The 18,750-nt window shown below is 33.0% G+C and overlaps 1 protein-coding gene across 4 annotated transcripts; it reads right to left on the bottom strand.

Annotated features, from left to right (window-relative positions):
• Nucleotides 1-1,836: 1,836 nt before the first annotated feature.
• LOC143200780 (uncharacterized) lies at nt 1,837-18,610 on the bottom strand. Of its 4 annotated transcripts, none has more exons than XM_076411431.1 (24): nt 18,268-18,610; nt 17,693-17,877; nt 17,443-17,639; nt 17,205-17,376; nt 17,037-17,151; nt 16,923-16,970; nt 16,809-16,865; nt 16,394-16,753; nt 15,680-16,159; nt 15,413-15,619; nt 15,205-15,348; nt 12,887-13,033; nt 10,683-10,814; nt 10,499-10,630; nt 10,307-10,447; nt 9,784-10,131; nt 8,327-9,721; nt 6,878-7,203; nt 6,567-6,786; nt 6,356-6,510; nt 5,200-5,359; nt 4,092-5,148; nt 3,833-4,040; nt 1,837-2,408 (listed from the first exon to the last, which is right to left on the bottom strand). In XM_076411431.1, exons 1-23 carry the CDS (start codon nt 18,410-18,412, stop codon nt 3,869-3,871), a joined length of 6,495 nt encoding a protein of 2,164 aa, XP_076267546.1. In that variant the 5' UTR covers nt 18,413-18,610; the 3' UTR covers nt 1,837-2,408; nt 3,833-3,868. The 4 variants fall into 4 exon arrangements, with proteins under 4 accessions (XP_076267546.1, XP_076267567.1, XP_076267578.1 ...); XM_076411452.1 differs by having other exon boundaries at nt 15,509-15,619; XM_076411442.1 differs by lacking the exon at nt 1,837-2,408 and adding an exon at nt 2,990-3,192.
• Nucleotides 18,611-18,750: the final 140 nt, after the last annotated feature.

Genomic DNA, 18,750 nt, shown 5'->3' with positions numbered 1-18,750 from the left:
TCTCCATTGACCTCACACCTACAAAAAAATATATTAAAGGTCAAAGATCGCCAAATTTGATACCAGTGTTCGGAACATCATTATAAGTAAATTGTTAAAAGTCTTCATTGACCTCACAACTACAAAAAAATATATCAAGGTCAAAGGTCGCCAAAATCGATACCTATGTTCGGAACATCATTATAAATGAAATGTTAAAAGTCTCCATTGACCTCACACCTACAAAAAAATATATTCAAGGTCAAAGGTTGCCAAATTTGATATCGACACTTTTGCCAATTTGACCTCACACCTACAAAAAAAATATATCAAGGTCAAAGGTCGCCAAATCGATACCTATGTTCGGAACATCATTATAAATGAAATATTAAGAATCTCCATTGACCTCACACCTACAAAAAAATGTGTTCAGTGTCAAAGGTCGCCAAAATCGATACCAGTGTTCGGAACATCATTATAAATAAAATGTTAAAATCTCCATTGACCTCACACCTACAAAAAAATGTGTTCAGTGTCAAAGGTCGCCAAAATTGATATCAGTGTTCGGACCATCATTAAAATAAAATGTTAAAAGTCTGCATTGACCTCACACCTTGAAAAAAATGTATTCAACGTCAAAGCTTGTCAAATTTGATATCGGTGTTCGGAATATCATTATAAATGAAATGTTAAAAGTCTTCATTGACCTCATACATACAAAAAATATATTCAAGGTCAAAGGTCGCCAAAATCGATACCAGTTTACGGAACATCATTATAAATAAAATGTTAAAAGTCTACATTGACCTCACACCTACAAAAAAATGTGTTCAGTGTCAAAGGTCGCCAAAATTGATATCAGTGTTCGGACCATCATTATAAATAAAATGTTAAAAGTCTGCATTGACCTTACACCTACAAAAAAATGTATTAAAGGTTAAAAGTCGCCTAAATCGATACCAGTGTTCGGAACATCATTAAAAATAAAATGTTAAGTCTCCATTGACCGCACACCTACAAAAAAATGTATTAAAGGTCAAAGGTTGCCAAATTTTGATACCAGTGTTCGGAACATCATTATAAATAGATTTTTAAAAGTCTCCATTGACCTCACACCTACAAAAAATATATCAAGGTCAAAGGTTGCCAAATTTGACATCGGTGTTCGGAACATCATTATAAAGGAAATGTTAAAGGTCTCCATTGACCTCACACCTACAAAAAAATGTATTCAAGGTCAAAGTTCACCAAAATAGATATCAGTTTACGGAACATCATTATAAATGAAATGTTAAAATTCTCCATTGACCTCGCACTTACAAAAAAATGTAATCAATGTCAAAGGTCGTCACAACTGGCACCAGTGTTGGGAACATCATTATAAATGAAATAAAAAATCTCCATTGACCTCACATGACAAGGTCGAAAGTTGCCAATATGTTTTTTGAAGACGATACCAATGATTTTGTAATGACGATATAATGAGCGATTACTATTGAACTCTAACGCATAAAACTGATGGCGAGCAACATAAAAGACTCATTTCAGAGATTGAATTATAATTCATAATAAGAATAAGAATTCATTTTTGATTCATACTTTTTAGTTCAATATACGCCCATTGGTGATCAAAAATAGTAAAATAATGAATTTATGGAATATCTCGAAAACTAGAACTCATTTTAAAAATTAGCTGTTGATTTGGATACAGCCCCCCAATTTTCCTTACAGAGTGATCAACAGGTCCAAAACTCGTATACTTGTGCTATTATATAGCTTTGATTGATTTTAATAAGATCTCGAAGGTATAAATTGGACACACAATAGGCGTCAATATGACAATTAAAAGAAAACACGACAATTTTTATTCATTTTATTATCACAACAGTGATCGAACTTATACTAGAAATATACATTTCTACAAACTCGTCTCTAAAAACTATATTGTAAAAACAATATAAAAAAGATTATTTAATAAAAAGAGAATCAATTTATCTGTCTGTTTCATAACAAAAATACAAGGCATAAATCATAATTTGTAAAATAATCACGTCGTCTCAAAGGCCAAACAATTTGATTGCAAAACTACAAATAAAATTAATATGTTTGTAAAAATGCTTAAAATTGTATAATGTAATATACAGTGTACATTTTGGTTACAATAATACATGTATTACTTGCCACGTTCCTAGAACTAAGAAAATCCTTAATATTATATACAAATTTATAAATTTATATACAAAATGGGTTTGTTGGTTACTGTACAAATATAATTTTATTTCGAAAAAAAAACTAATACTCTCCCACTTAAACGAACTAAAAATAAGTTAAATTAAATTAATATAAATGATCCGGCAAATAATTATATTCATTTTAGTCCGTGAGACATCCTAGGAAAATAACTTTTCTCAGATATTTATGTAAGGAACCTAAAAAATACACATACATCAATTAATATATTCAACCAAAAATACTTATATATCAAAATAAATTTTGGGTCTGGAATGTTATGTTCGTGGCGTTTTTTACTCAATTAAAATCTATTTAAGCCAAATATAACATATAGAAGATCTGGCAACCCCGAGACATTGATTTCGGATATCATTTAAAGATACTTAGGGCATTCATGATCATTAAGTACAGACGCGCCACTATCGACGGCTGAAGCGTCTTCTGGGTAACAGTGCCTCATTATCTCTTTATCTGTGTGCATTTCTTTTCAATTTTATACAAGAAATAACGATGTGCTTCTCAATTACAATTATGCAGCGTCGGCCTGAACAAATGGTAGCATCAGCTGATGATAGTAATGAAAAATGTCACGTCTGATAAATACTGTGAAAAATGTATGACATACCACTTAAGCATTTCAAAGTTATTTTATACATACGTCATCTAAATTTGTGAGGCCAAAAAGTTGCAATGTTACCGCATTAACTCTTGAGTTTTAGTTCAGTTTGGCTTTGACATACAACAAAATTCTAATCTAAATAAAATAAATGAACAAAAATGTTATCAAATATAATTTATTTTAACATCATAGTAAATCTAAAAACATTACATTTTACAGCCACAATAATTTATAGGTTAGAGTTATAACCCCTTATCGGTATTGCTTTCAAGAATATTGCATACGTCTGACAACCGGACGACTTTGACAGGCTCATTCGCTTACGTCACCAAACTAATCAGACAGTAGTATGTCTTTTTTAAATGGAACAAAATGAGAAGGAAAAATATTGCCTGATTTCAAAACGAATTTACAAATTGTGGCAGGCAATATATTAAACATCTTGATGACGTATGTACAAAAAAATTTTGAATAGACTATATGTCTCGCTTGTATAATAGATGTTTCATTCATTGCCTAACTCATAAAAAGACTCATACCCAGACCTAAGTTAGTGTTGATACATGGCTTTCTTAGTTTTCAGTAATGTACTCTTAGGGTTGTCACTGGTAAATATCTATATATCATTTATCTAAATATCATATATGAAAAGATCCCTTTTAACAACTACTATGCCACACAATATTTTTACATTTAAAGAATTTTTGACGTACTGTACTTTTTACTAAAGTTTCGCCAAACTGCCAACCGCTGTATATATTTTCGATCGATGATTTATTTTGATAGCTGCACTTTTTCCTTTGTTTAGCACATAACAAGTAAAGGACTAAAATATTCCCCATTAATATATTTTTAAAAAATCCACGTATGTAATGATATAACGTTAAATATAAAAAGTTATTATAAACTTTAAGATGCGTCAAAAGAAACCCCCGATATTTTATTCAAGATCCCGATAATTAACTCAATCGTGAGGAACTCTAAAGAAAATTACACACTTACGTATATATTATAAAATAAAGATATCTTTCTTTTCCACTATGACTCTAAATCATCTTCCCTTTGACTGGAAAAATATGAAGCTAACCCAGCAAATTCACCACCCGACTCATCTTCGTAGGCTTTACTGTTGCTGTTATCTGAGGGAGGATTATCTTGAACTTGTTCTGGTCCGGAATACTGCCCTGAATATTGCGATTCAACTTCCGGCCTGTATATTACATATTGAAAAAATCGTAATTCGATATAGCAAGAAACTCACCCTTGGTAAGATGTAGGTGGCATTGCATCTTCACTTGGTGGTGGTGGGGGGTAATTCCCATAATAACCCTCTGATGAATTTTGAGCACCCTCCGTTGACGTTGGTGGCGATGGTTGATACGATTGTGGATGGGACAGATGAGGTCTAGGCGGACCTCTAATTACTGGTGACGGTTGACTAATAGGGGGATATCTCACTGAAGGTGAACTAGATGGTGGTAGTGGACCAGAATCTGCTAGGTTAATAGGTCCTCCACCTGAAGGTGAAGGATCCATTGACCTATGCGAGGAATGATGCTGATATTGATGGGACGGGGGTGGTTGGCTATGAGAAGGTGGTGGTGGTCCATGAGTAGTTGATGGAGGTCCATGAGTAGTTGATGGAGGTCCATGAGTGTTGATGGATGATGGTGGTGGACCATGGGAAGATATAGGTGGGGCATGAGTAGATATTGGTGGTCCATGAGAAGATATGGGCGGGGCATGGGTAGATACAGCTGGACCATGAGTAGATATAGGAGGACCATGAGAAGATATCGGTGGGATGTGACTCGATATTGATTGTCCATGAGAAGAAGTTGGTGGCCCCTGAGTTGATGGACCATGAGCAGATGTCGATGCTCCTTGCGTAGATGTTGGAGGGCCATGGGATATTGGCGGTCCGTGAGGTGGTTGGCCGTGAGAAGACGGTGGAGGCGCATGAGTAGTTGGAGGTCCATGACTAGATGTTGGTGGACAGTGAGCTGAGGGTGGTGGATGATGAGAGGAAAGTAATGGTCCGTGTGTAGATGGTGGGCCGTGGGTTGTAAGAGGAGCTGCGTGGGACGGAAGCGGTAGACCATGAGATGTTGGTGGGCCATGTGAAGTTGGAGGTGCATGAGGACTTGACAATGGCGGCCCACGTGATCGGCCTTGTAATATGTGAGGTTGAACTGGTCCTCTAGGATTCGGCGGAGTAAGCGAAGTAGGTGGTCCTCGAATAGGCGGTCCCCTGGGCAAATGGTTCAAACTGATACGAGGTTGTTGCCTAAATTGTAAACTTATGCCTCTTATTCCGCCTAAAAAATGCAATATTTAATAAACGCAATAAATAATATTAACTCATAAACCTGGCATGTTATATGGAAGATGAGCCGCAGGTGGACGAGCTGGTGACGATTCCCGTGAACCTTTAGGACTATCATCCGAAGAATCATCATCCCGCATTGTAGCAAATTGTTTCGGTCGTATTGTACCAACTGGATATATAGAAGCTTGTCCAGGCGTCGACTATTGAATGTTATAAGTATCAACTAATGTTTTAAAATGTAGATTTATCTATATTTTATTACTATTGATTGCATAAAGGGAAACCATAACTTAAAAAGTGGTTGAAAGAAACGGAAGCCACTATGAATAAAATGCTTTTGGTAAAGATTATTACTGATGATACAGTCGGAGATATTAGTTTTGTTCAATACTCAAAAGTGGCAAAAAAAACTAAAAGATAAACTACGTGTTGAAGGTTAGAATAATCATAGCTTCTTATAACAATGAAATTTCTAAAATTAACGTTGCATTTAGATGAAATGAACTGTTTAAAATGACAATTTTCTAAAGAAGCCAAACAAGTAATAAACACATCACCCAGAACAAGGTGACTAATAATTGAGATGTTTTAATTACTGATTAAATAAACCCAATTATTTCATGTGATAATTATATGAATTAATTGCCTGTAATAACATTAGAAGTTCTGGATAATGTGGCAAGCTTACCGAGAATGAAAACAAAAAATAGGATATGCATTTTTAAAATTGGTGAAAAACACAATTATTGATGAACCAAAAAGCAGCTGTATATTAAATCAGGGCATGTTCTTAAACATTTCAAAGTGGGTAATGAACAATCCAAAAAAAAACAGCCGCTAACTCAATAATAGAATGCATGTTGATGTATCCATCAATATGGTCTAAACAAACTCTAGATATCGTTAGTTCTGATCTCCACAAAAATCACTTATTACAGTTAAGCCAATTTAATAAAAAAATACAATAAGTCTTCACCAATGACATGATGACTTTATCCGAAATGTAACAAAACATTGTGGATAACATAAAGTCAATAAAATTCAATAAGAAAATTGCAAAATGGTAAACAAAATATTTTCCCTGTCGGCGGAAAATTGACCTTTTGCTTGAGATTAATAAGTGTTTTCTGAAGTGGTAATTGTTGCAATTTTTGATTATTTATAATTTAAACGCCTATAACTTTAATATCACTTACTTGTAACATTCTGGTAATAATCGAAGGTGTAGGCTGGGCTTGTGAGAATGGCTGTGGAGGCGCAGCTATCTCAATAGCTGGTGATTCTGTGATTGAAACCTTTTTCCCTATACAAGCTAATGTTTCTTCTAATGTCTTTTTCCTCATTGGAACAACTGAAACACAGAACTGGAGTAGTATATTGTCGACTATTTTTAAGCAACAATCTTACTTTTGCTTCTTCTTCTTCTGTGAGGTTCTTGATTCGGTCCCGGCTTACTTTGTCCCGAACCTGTTGACAGATCATCAAAAACTGGAAGTGCGATACCCGGTGGTTCCGACAGATCATCATTTTCGTCCGTGTTTTTAATTAACGCGCTGACGTTGTTGACAATAGGTTCCAACGGTTTGTCAGCGGGTTCAAGGGATTCGTGAATTCTCTTACCCAACATCTATTAAAAACAAAATTATTAAGTTCTTTTTTTTTGTTTTATTACAGAGAAATGGATAGGCATGCTAAAACAATGCCTTAAAATAATTTACCACTGGATTTGCAGGCTTCTCTGGTTTAAGCTCAGCAACGGCAACGGCACTATCGTCGGCCTTAGTTTCAGTTTTGACCACAACTTCAGTTTCAGTTTTAACCGCAACGTTTGTTTCTTCGCTAGTGTGACTGACCACCTTGTTAACCGGCTGCTCCAATTTGGTATCAGGAACAGGTTCTATATATACTAAACGAGCATCCGGTGATTTAATCTCTGTCTTAACGGTGTTATTCACTATCGGATTTGGTGGCAGCTCAGAGATTACAGCCGGCTTTGCATCCTCTGTTACTTTATTTGGTACAATAGTTGGGGCAACTGTAGGAACTGGAAAATATTATTTTTAAACCAAATTAATTTTTTTATCAATCATACATAGGAGCAATTTTCTGGTTTGATTTTGAAGTGCGTTTAATTTCGAAATTGGATACGGAAGTTTTTATTCTTAAACAATATTAATTTTATGGCTAAAATATTATTGGGCGAAGCTTATTTGAATCTTGGAAATTACATAAGAAAATTGTCCGTATTGTTAAAAAAACAATTTCCACTAACTCAAACTGGCCACCATGAAAATGAAGCAACATGAAAAAGAATGTTTAGCCTGGGTTTTGTGAAAGGTAACGATAAAATGGTAACAGCGTTATGGTGAACGGAGCTACAGATATATATTAACTGGTTATACTTAGACTAACTTTGGTTTTATAACCATGTTACCAATTGTTTTGGAGTTGTATTATTTTGTATAGTAATATGTCAGAAATCACTATTATGATTCGCCAATAATTGGTGCACTTAAGGGCGTCAATAAATGATTCCAAAGAGTAGTAAAAACATAGGCAACAATGAAACGTTTAATTTCTCATGCAGCAACTTTAAAAAATACCAATATTAAGGAGCAATTGCTTCAAACGTAGAGGGAATTCAACTAGACATAGCAGATTAATGATAAGTATTGTTCTAATTAGCTTATATCTCAAAAATGGTATGATCAAAATCACGTTCATTCCATAGTTTCACAAATTAAAAGGCCTCTTGGAAAATGATTTTGAAATAAAACAATCAGGCGAATTAATGGAGATTATTGATGATCCTAACTAACAGTGGCACCTTTGGAATGAAGATATTTGGGATATAATTAGAAAGCATAGACATTTTGATGCAAAATAGATTTAAAATAATATTTTTCTACACAGCCAACTGCACTGAAATTGATGATTTTTGAAAATCAGTAGTTATACAATCTTGAATAAATAAAAATCCCAATTAAAAAATTTACAAATACAGTTTTAATAGCTTTATAAAAAGAAACAACTTGCTTAGTCTATCGATTACATTAAAGTTAATGAATAGAAAAGGAATTAATTAATTGTTTAAAAATAAATATAGTAAAAATTGATAAGTTGAGATCAACAATAGTTTGTTTAAATGGCAAATTAAATATGCTTACCTTTTACTTCCGGTTTTTTTATCCCAAGTGGTTTCTTAATATAAATTTTGGGAACTAAAAGCGATCGCTTTTCAATCCTTTCCTGTTCAGAATCGCGTTCTTCCTCTTCTTCTTCTTCCTCCACGTCTTCCTCCTCATTATCGTCGCTGCCTTTTTCCTCGTCCTCATCTTCATTAGCTACAAAATCTTCGTCATCATCGCTCATAAGTCGTCTGGGATTTCTTTTCACAGCTTTTTGTTCCTCTTCGCTGTCCGATCCTAAAGTGTCCACGTAGGTGGCTGTTTTGCCTCTAGTTCTACGGCCCCTACCCAAATCCTCATCGCTTGAAGTTAATCCACCATATTTTATCCTGCCTTTACTTCTTTTTCTATCTTCAGATCCGTCTCTCCTCTTCTTTTTCTTCTTCTTACCTTTTCTACCTCCTCCCCAACCAGATGCGTCTGACTCTTCTGTTTCCGAATCATCCCAGGTGGCTTTTTTCTTTTTTCTTTTCGGTGCATCATCTTCGCTGTCGTCGTTGATGAAATCCGAGTCATATCTTTTCGTTCTTGCCCTAGTGGACCTACGCACTGGCGCATTTTTTCTTCTCTTGCGACCAACACAATCATCACTGTCTTCGCTAACCGCAGAGTCATCATCTTCTTCTTCTTCTGAATCACTACTGGATCCTTTAAAGTCCTCATCAGAAATATCTTCTTCTTCGCTATCAAACTCCAAGCTGCTAAGTTTTCTGTGCTTTTTTCGTAACATTTTTTTCAGTGAATTTATACTACGTCCACCGTTTTCTGGAGCTTTCGGTTCAGGCTCCAGCCCTTTAACGATAGTCTGAATATCTTTTCCTCGTCCTAAATTACCAGCAGTGTCTTCAGGCTTGTCTAATTCTTCTCCAATTGCTGTTTTCATGATTTCATCATACTCATTAAATTTATAACTTTTGGCTTGTCGCCTTTGTCTTAACTGATAAATCGGTTCGTCGCTATCACTTGTCGATTCAGATTCTGATCGGTCGGACTCGGTCTCCGCTTCTTCGCTCGAAGAATCAACCTTGTAATGCCGCCTCTTTGGTTTACGAGGTTCTACCGATTCCTTAGATGGTAATACATTATTTAAACTGATCCCAACATAAGCTAAACGTTCTTTGCGTCGATCTTCAATTTCCTTTTTACACAATTTCTTGTCATAATCTACTAATTTCGATTGTAATTCTTCCAGCAAAATAACATGTTGACAGGGAGGACAATACCAATCACCTTCGGGAATAACAAGAAGCGGTGGACGTAAACAGGAACAATGCCAACCGTTATCGCATTTATCGCATAGCAGTATCCATTCAGGTTGATCTAGTTTTCCACATTTTTGACAAGGAAAATCATCACTTTCAGTTTGATCTGAATCTAATAAAAATTAAATAAAATCGTCTAAGAATCTAAAGAAAAATTTGTATGGTAAACATTACCTTTAACGGCAGTTCTAGCTCGTTTCATAGGCTGCCATTCATCTTCGCCCTCCAAATCACTCTCCGGAGAAAATTCATGGTCCGATTTCAAATCACCCAACGGAGCATCATCTTCCTCTTCAATCACATCTTCTTCCTCTTCTTCCTCCACAGCATCATCACTATCGTCAGAACTTGATTGCCAAGGCCTGTTTTCATTAAATAACTGGCTAACAGGTTTCTCTTTTTTCTTTTTCTTCTTTTTCTCCACTACCACTTCTGGTTCAGATGTGGTATCCTCTTTGTACTTGTTCCTTTTTCTTTTTTCAGCCTTATCATTCTTGCCTTTCTTCTTTTTACTTGTAGACTCTGAAATTTAAGGACAAATTAAATTGAGATTAACATCAAACAAATAAACGTCTCAATTCTGAAAAATATATCAAAACTGATATTGGTCTAAAAAAATTCAATTAATGCAAAATTAAATTGATTTTAAAACACCAGAGCCATTTTGAAAAGTTTAACGCTTTATATTTAAACGTACCCTCAGCTTTTGATGGTAATTTTGAAGTAGGCGTTGGATCCATTTGCTCCTTAATTTTCATTTGAGCAATTCGACGAGATTGCCTCAAAGCTGGTCTGTCATTTGATGAATCTTCTGCGATGTCCAATCCGGCCAATATTCCTTGAGAAAATTTATTAAGAAACATGCTTAAAGTATATTTCGCTTTCTTACGGCTGTTTTTCTTTTCTGGGTGCCTGTTGATTGGTTTCTTGGGCGTCGTGTTTTTAGGTGACTTCTTTTTGTGGCGATTGGTTGTCGGTGATGTTTTTTCATCGTCGCTATCCTTGCTCTCGCTACTACTACCTATGATCATTAACAAACGTAGAAAATAAATAAAATGATAAAATCAACTAACCGTTAAGTTTTTCTATCCGCTGTTCTGCACTTTTTCGTAAGGCTGCATCAACTTGTCTTCGACCTTTAAGTTTCATACGTTTTTCTGGACCATTATCGGCCTCTTGGGAAACCTGGGTAGTATTTTCTCGGCCTTTAATAATTTTGAAAAACATTGTACTAATAATTGATAATTTCAAATTTCAGTTATGAAAAATTTATTAGTTTCTTAACTATGAATTGGCAAAAATTCGATTTAAGTTATGAGAACTTTATCTCTGTTTAAATAATAAAATAGAATGGAAAGAGATTCGTATTAGGAAAGAATTTCTCTACAATGTTGATACCTGTACTGTTAGATAATTTATATAATAACTATAACCAGGGAAACAAATAGGAAAAAATCCTTCAGGATGTCTATTTGAAATACGTAAAAAGATTTTTGGAACATAAATTAAAAGTATGAAATGAAATATCAAAAAATTGAAATATTGACAAGTTTGTCTAAGTTCATAGAATAAAGAAATTTAGAAGTGAAAGTTATGTGGAAAAATCGGGTCCCACATTTAAGCTTTTCGGAATCCCCGTTACGCGGCCAAATGTAAATGAAAAATGCAACAACTATATGTGTGTTTATCTCTCGTTCGGCCTCGGTATTAATAATTCTAACCTAAGCCGTTAACGGCCATTTCTAGGTGATTAATTTGTATTGTTTATTTATGTCAAGTTTTTTGGTATGTGTTTTTATATATATTTGACAGTTACTTTAGATTATTTTGTGTATTTTAATTTATTAGTGTAATAAAAAGAAAATCTTAAGAGGATCTCTTATGATCTCCTATGTAGGTCCAGGAAAGTTTGTAATCATTTTAAAGATGAAGACTATAAACCAAAATGGGGAAAGCCCTGGCTGAAACAAGATGTCATTCCTACTAGTAATTTAAATAGTAAGTATTTTGTTAAATAATAATGATTTATTGTGAAATAATTAAGCTTTTTCTTTACCTTTATTACAAAACAAGGAACATATGCCCCCAATAGAGATATTAAATCACATAAGTTTTTTGAGGCTGATAGATATATAGGAGATTCTTCTACCCCAACAAGACCCAGAATTAAGTATATAATAAGAAAGTTATGTTTATTATTAGAGAATGGAGGTTCTAACTTGAAATTTATATGTTCATTTACAGATAACTCAGCCTGTCCCATCAGTTTCCTGTCAGGTTGGATGAAAAACTAATGGCTTTATCCTTATTGAAATGCAGTGGCAGAGGGTATATACTGTTATCGAAAATATTCTGCTTGCCTTCTAGAAGAACATTAATGCAGATACTGAATAAGGTTCCTTTTTGTTGCTGGAGTAGTAACCTCTAATTTTGGTCGTTAGTTCAGAAGCTTGACTGTATAGTAGGTTGTTAATTTAGTTGATTCTAAAAAAATAATACAACAGAACCATTAGTAGTTATATTATCTTATTTTAATGTTTGTTTTAAATATTAGAGAGAAGATAATATTAGTGAATTACATGTTTTGGGTAGTGGAGATATCTCTATGATTGTATCAATGTCTTTATGGTCAAGGAAAATTTATGGAAGTGTAATATATCAATAAAATATATATTTTCCCAGTAAAATTAAAAGATTTTAATTTCCCGCTAGAATTTTTTACTATATATTTTTAAATTTCCCGCCTTAACTAACTGTCATACGGCGCATGCGTAAGCGCCTTCACACGGGGATTCCGAGCGTAACTTAGAACCAATTTTAACATAGGTGATGCGATGATAGATGGAAGTTTATTCTATATCTAAGTTACAGTAACAAAAAAGGAAACTGAATTATGCTCGTATTCTTAAAAGTTAAATGAACTCAGTATAAAAACCAAAATAATTGGCATTTACTTGAACTACATTAATTACTATAATATACATACACATTAAATATAATATACATATACATATATATTAAATTAAAGCAATCTAATTCTGCTAAAATATTTGCTTTAACCCACAATCCTAGGCAAGTACACATTTTACTTTTACCCAGCAGCATATTAACTCAACTCAAACATTATTTTCCCAATTCTAGTTAATTAAAGAAATTTTTCTTCAATATAACAAAATATATATCGGGAGATATTGCATTATTTTAGTATTATACTATTGCTAAATAGAAAGATTAAACAAAATGTATTAATATCAATATATATACATCGAAGCTGTACCTCTTTTTCTAACTGCTCTCATCGCAGGGGGTGCTACTGTGCTCACTTTTTGACTATCAGAATCATTATAATCCAGAGAAAAGTTGCGCAATGTGGAGGAGCGTGTTGTACGAGTTGGAGCACTAACTGGTTCCTTCGATTCTTGAACTAAACCAAAATAACATTATATTTGCATAATAAGCATGAAGGAATATTGGACATGGCTAACCATAGATATTTTATTGTTTAATGCGAGTTCTGAAACACGAATCTCGACCAACGATTACCCCTGATTAACCTCTTCAGTAGCTGAATTCGTTGCGTTCACACAGTAAAAACTTACACCTACTCAGTTATCACCATAAAGTAATATTTATTATAAGTAATACTATTAAGTTATTATAGACTAGCAACCCGCCCCGGCTTCGCACCGGTGCAATGCTGATACTAAATTAAATACACTACAGAAAAAATATGAACGTTGTATATAAAAACATAGCGGCCCGCTTCGACTTTGCACGGGCATAAAATATATATGCCTATGTCACTCAATGAAAACATGATTAAAATCGATCCAGTATTTTTGGTTCATTCATTACTGCCCTTGGCCTGCACGCATTAAATTTGGAGTAAAACAATTCCTCTTCCCCTATACTTACTATAAAGATTTCCTGCTATCTTTGGAATATCTAAATTCATACAATTTTTATTACATTACACATTTTTAAACGCAAATTTTAAATTTGTAATATAAATCTCCGAAAATATTTGTTTAATTTACATGCTGTAAGGAACCATATTGATCTATATTAATTGCACACTGTATTTAAGGTACTTAATTCGATAAGGATTAATGCCGTATTGCTTAAAATAGCTTCGTAAATAAGCCATTTTCTCACGTAAAAAGTAAACAATAAAAATGGTTAATGTGGGTTATCCCTAAAAGATAAACATATACCATCGCGGACTTTTTTGTAGACCTTTTTATGGTGTACAATACTGTAGTACATTAATTTGATCTAACTCGTAGGGTTAGACAGCGTTTTTGCTAATTGCTAAATAAGCCTAAAAAATAGGTTAATTTATGACATCACGTTAGAAACCTCTAAAATTAGCAATGTTGCCTTAGTATATTATGCATGTATTATACATATAAACCTTCCTCTTGAATCACTCTATTGAAAAAAACCGCATCAAAATCCGTTGCGTAGTTTTAAAGATTTAAGCGCACATAGGGATATAGGGACAGAAAAGGCGACTTTGTTTTATACTATGTAGTGATAACCGGGTTAATTTAATAGGCACAACCGGAGAATTATTTTGCATGGTCGTATGATTTGCATGGTTTGTAAGGTACCATCAATTAATTACCAACTTAATTATTTTAAAGGGGTTTATTTATTTAAGGGACTTTTTTGTTAAGATACTAAGTCAACTTAACCAAGTTGTGTTTTTTTATTAGAGCGCTTGAAATTAGAAATATTCGTTCTTCAATAAATATCTTTAAAAAAAGAAAGTGAATACTTTTACATTCAATTATACATCAATACAAGCTTTTTCAGACAAGATAGTAGTTCATGCCCATCATAATTATAATACATTGTTAATAGATCTTTAAGCTGTTTCTTTGATTTAACTCCTCGAGTTTATATACATTTTATATTTTGATATAAATACTTTTGAAGTGTTTTAATTGTCCGATTCATAATTTTCACAATATAATTTTAAAAATAATTAAAACGTGCTTCAATGAATTTTTGTGTTATAGTTACAAGTATTATCCTTCCAATAAAACAGCCAACACCGCCTTGTTAGTGTAAAAATAAACGAAAGTCCCGCCCAATAAAACTGTCAATTATGTCATAAAAATATAGGACGTCAGAACATCGCAATATTGCCGCATCAATTCAATTTAGCAAAATGACCAATCACTACCAACTCAAATCGAATTCGGTTACATCTTTTTTCAAGTAGGTTAGAATGAGAAAAAAAAATGCTTCGATTTTGTAACCTATTTTACATTTTTAGGAACTGCAATTGACACTATATTCGAGTTATTTATGACGGACATTGGCTGTTTTATAAGGCAGGCCATATATTACGTCAACCTTTATCATTACGGATGCCCGTAACAGTAATTTAAATTAAGCAATCGAATGCAGCGAAATAGCGACCCCAACGCCTTCTCTGTTAAAACTACACATACCAATTCTCTAATTTTTGGTATTACACTCTATAGTACTGTGTAGTCATCACTTTTAAATAATAGAGATAAACTAAATATATCGAATCAGGTGCATTCATCGCATATATACACTAAGAAATGTGATCAATACTACCTTCAGGTCCAGATACAGCTAAGGGATCTGACTCTGGGGCAGCTTCAATGTCGAGACTATCACCAGCAATAAAATCAGCCGTTACACTACTGTCGCCCGCAGATTGAACAGGCGAATTGACCCTGGAAGAATTGGCACTGGGAGCTGTAATCAGTTAAAAACATGAGTAACCATCACACAACAAATAAATGGTACAATCAAACAGTACTTTTTGACTCTTCTAAGGGGTCTCGATTATTTTGATCTGTTTTCACTGTCGCCTTTCGTTTAACTGCCCGCTTCACTGGTCTCGAAATTGTCTTACCGTAAATTGTTGATTTCTCCTTTGTCTCAGGCACAAACACTGCCTCAGGCTGAACTGAAGAGTTCTTTGTTTTTGATCTAGTAGTAGTGGCACTTTTGGATTGTTCATCATCTGAACGTAGACACACAAACAATTACCATTAAATATTTTCCACAGCAACTTACAACCCACCAGTTTTTCCTTCGTCTTCCACAGTTTCTGGAGACTCAATTTCACCATGCCCATTAGACTCTGGACAAACTTTATTGGTATCTTCACTTTCATTATTTTTTTCTTTTTCATTTGTTTGTTCTTCATTTTTCTCTGATTCTACAATCTCACCAACTTCAAATATTTCATTGGTTTGACTATCCTTCCTGTTTTCCACCTCTTCATCTTTACCGCATACATAGGCAACTTTTTTTATACAATCAGGTTCAGTTACTGGCACAGTTTCAACTAATTGTTTTGTATCTTCTTCAGCTTGTTTATTTACATCAGTCTGTTGAATAGCTTTTTCTGTAGATTTTTCAATATTATTTTGAACCACTGTATTTTTTTCATTATCTGTATTAACACTAGCCTTTTCTTCCGTATTATTAACAACTTTATTGTCTAATGCGCATTTTTCTGATTCATCATTATTTTCAAGTAATTTTATTTTAGAATCATCTGTAAAAAATATAAAGCTTAATTACTAATAATAATTAAACTAAAAATTAACGTGAACTTTTTATTGCTAGTGTAACTTTTGATATTTTGTAATTATACATTATATGAAGGAAAATCAATAAATAGAAAATACTTTGAATAATTTAATGCAACGACTCCTTTTTATTATTTTAGCAGTTCATACAAAAATAAATATTATCTAAATAAACAAATTTAGAAAACTCGTAAATTTACCATCATTTTGTTTAATGCAGTTATTTGTAAGAACATCTTTATTTTCTTTTAATGCTAAGCTGTTGATTTCTTTTTCTTCCTTTTCATTGAAATCCTTAACACAATTTTTTGAATCATCAACACTCTCTATTTTCTCAATTTCCATTTCTTTTGCTGCTGCCTTTTCTTCAACAGTTGTTTCTTTTTCTTTGTTACCTTTTTCAATCTCTGAATCATTTCCTGTTTGGCAATCCTGCCCCATACCTTGTCCATAAAAATACATGACGTCTTCCTCTACAGCTTCACCAATGATAGGACTTTGGTTATCAACACCAGAACCTTGACCTTCCACTTTTAACACAGGTTCCTCAACTTCTTCACCTGTAAAAATAATAAACTATAAGATGTTTTAAAAAGAACAATCTGAATTTCTTACCTATTACAGGATTTTTTTCCTCTTTAATTTCGGATTCTTTATTCTTAACAGGAACATCTAGAAAAATATAACATAAAAAATATACTATGTTTATATGTTTACCATTTTTCATACCATTCACATGATTTTTATCTTGTTTTATCTTTCCTTCAATTTCATCGCCTGAATATGTAAACAAAAAAGAATTAATCACATATATGTTTTAATTATAATTAAGAATGCAATTACCTAATATAGGATCTTTTGTTATATCAGAGATAACTATTTCTAGATTCTTTATTTTATATTTCTGAAACATTAATTTTTCTTCGTCAGTTTCATCTCTAGGTCTTTTTAAAGATTCCTAACAAAAAAGACATCAATATTGTTTTCTTTTTACTCTTATATTTAGCAAACCTTATTAGTGATTCCTTCATCTGATATTTCTTTGCATTCTTCCTGCTGACCTGTATCAATAACAGGTTTATCTGATAAGCTATTAGTGTCCTCATTGCCTGCTGAATCCGAACTAATTTTTATATCACCATCACTTAAGGTATTTATCAAAGATACCAAGCCATTTCTATCTCTACAATTAAAATGTACATATAGAAAACATAACAACCTAAACAACATTAAAAAATAATTTTCTTACTTGGCCACCAATGTCCATTTATCATCATCTACATCCTCCTTATAAACTCTTATTTGGTAATTGTCATCACTCTGAAACCAGTAACAATGTCCAAATTTATCTCTACCAATTGGCTTTGATCTTAATTCTTTTGATGACAATTTATGAACTTCAGACTTAAATTTCAAGTTATAATCAAATTGAAATTCTAGTAATTCCTGTAAAACATTTGTTAACACCCACCAGCCGTCAAAAAACAACATGTACAAACCTTTAATATTCGCAACTTCGATGAAAGCTTAGCTTTCTTATAACCAAATCTTTCTACTTCCCAGGCATCAATGCTACTGAATGTATGACAAAATTTAATCAATGATTTTTCCCACTTGGCAGGTACAACGGGTTTCTTAATTGTTCTTAATAATTTCACATGTAAATCAACTAAATATTGAGGAACTGTAAAAAGAAATTAAATCCAAAATTAGTTATTATTAAAACAAATTATTTTTGAGGTTATGTTTAATGACATTTAGACAAACAATTTTAATGTTATGCCTAATATATATTTAACACATTTAATTTTGCCAAACCACACTAAATTCGCTAAAAGATTTAATATCTACATATTAAGAAAAACAAAACAGTTATAAGAAAATAAATCTTAAAAACATGCAAGATATCGTAAGGAATAAAAACAACAGTTATTATGACAAAGTTTAGATATAAGTAGTAAAATTATCTTTAAATACATTTTAGAAATCTAGTAATTATAATGTGTGTATTTAAGAGGAATTTTGTATTTGTTAACTATGAATTCCTAATAACATTTAATCTAAGATAACCTACCCTCTATTGTATTTTCCAGCATACATTGTAACTCAAAGAAATCGATATCAGTAATTCCTATTGTCTTGCCAAATTTCTCCATGAATGCACAAATAACAGCAAAATTAGGATCTTCCTCACAGGAAGCTTCACTTTCCGACGCCATTGTAGCAATAACTGCAAACTTTTACACAGAAGCTACGGCACCTCCTCAATCCACTGTTAAAACAGAATTTCAATCATGTTTGTTTTCCTTGTTGCAATTCGATATTACTAGACATCGAACCAGAATATATGGATATTAACGAAACGTTTACAAAAACAAAACAATTGTATCGATAAGGGACATGGCAAAACTTATGTTAAACTAGGTTATCGTTTGACAAGCTGTCTGTTTTCAGATTATGCTCATCCTTGTCTTGCGCACTCATAAAAAGAGATCACTATTTGTAACAATATATTATTCATATTAAATATTAAATATTTTAGGTACCACTAATTCAA

This window comes from Rhynchophorus ferrugineus, unplaced genomic scaffold (genome assembly GCF_030347505.1).
Source record: "Rhynchophorus ferrugineus isolate W39M unplaced genomic scaffold, kcgeb_rfMv2 rfM1, whole genome shotgun sequence".
Taxonomy (NCBI): domain Eukaryota; kingdom Metazoa; phylum Arthropoda; class Insecta; order Coleoptera; family Curculionidae; genus Rhynchophorus; species Rhynchophorus ferrugineus.
Note: the sequence above shows the minus strand (reverse complement) of the source record. Positions and strands in the feature narration are given on the sequence as shown.

Coding starts and splice junctions, on each gene's coding strand:
- LOC143200780 (XM_076411431.1), bottom strand. CDS start 18,412: ATGGCGTCGGAAAGTGAAGCTTCCTGTGAGGAAGATCCTAATTTTGCT. Junction 17,640..17,692: donor CGAAGTTGCGAATATTAAAG/GTTTGTACATGT, acceptor AATGTTTTACAG/GAATTACTAGAATTTCAATT. Junction 16,971..17,036: donor AACAAAAGATCCTATATTAG/GTAATTGCATTC, acceptor TTACATATTCAG/GCGATGAAATTGAAGGAAAG.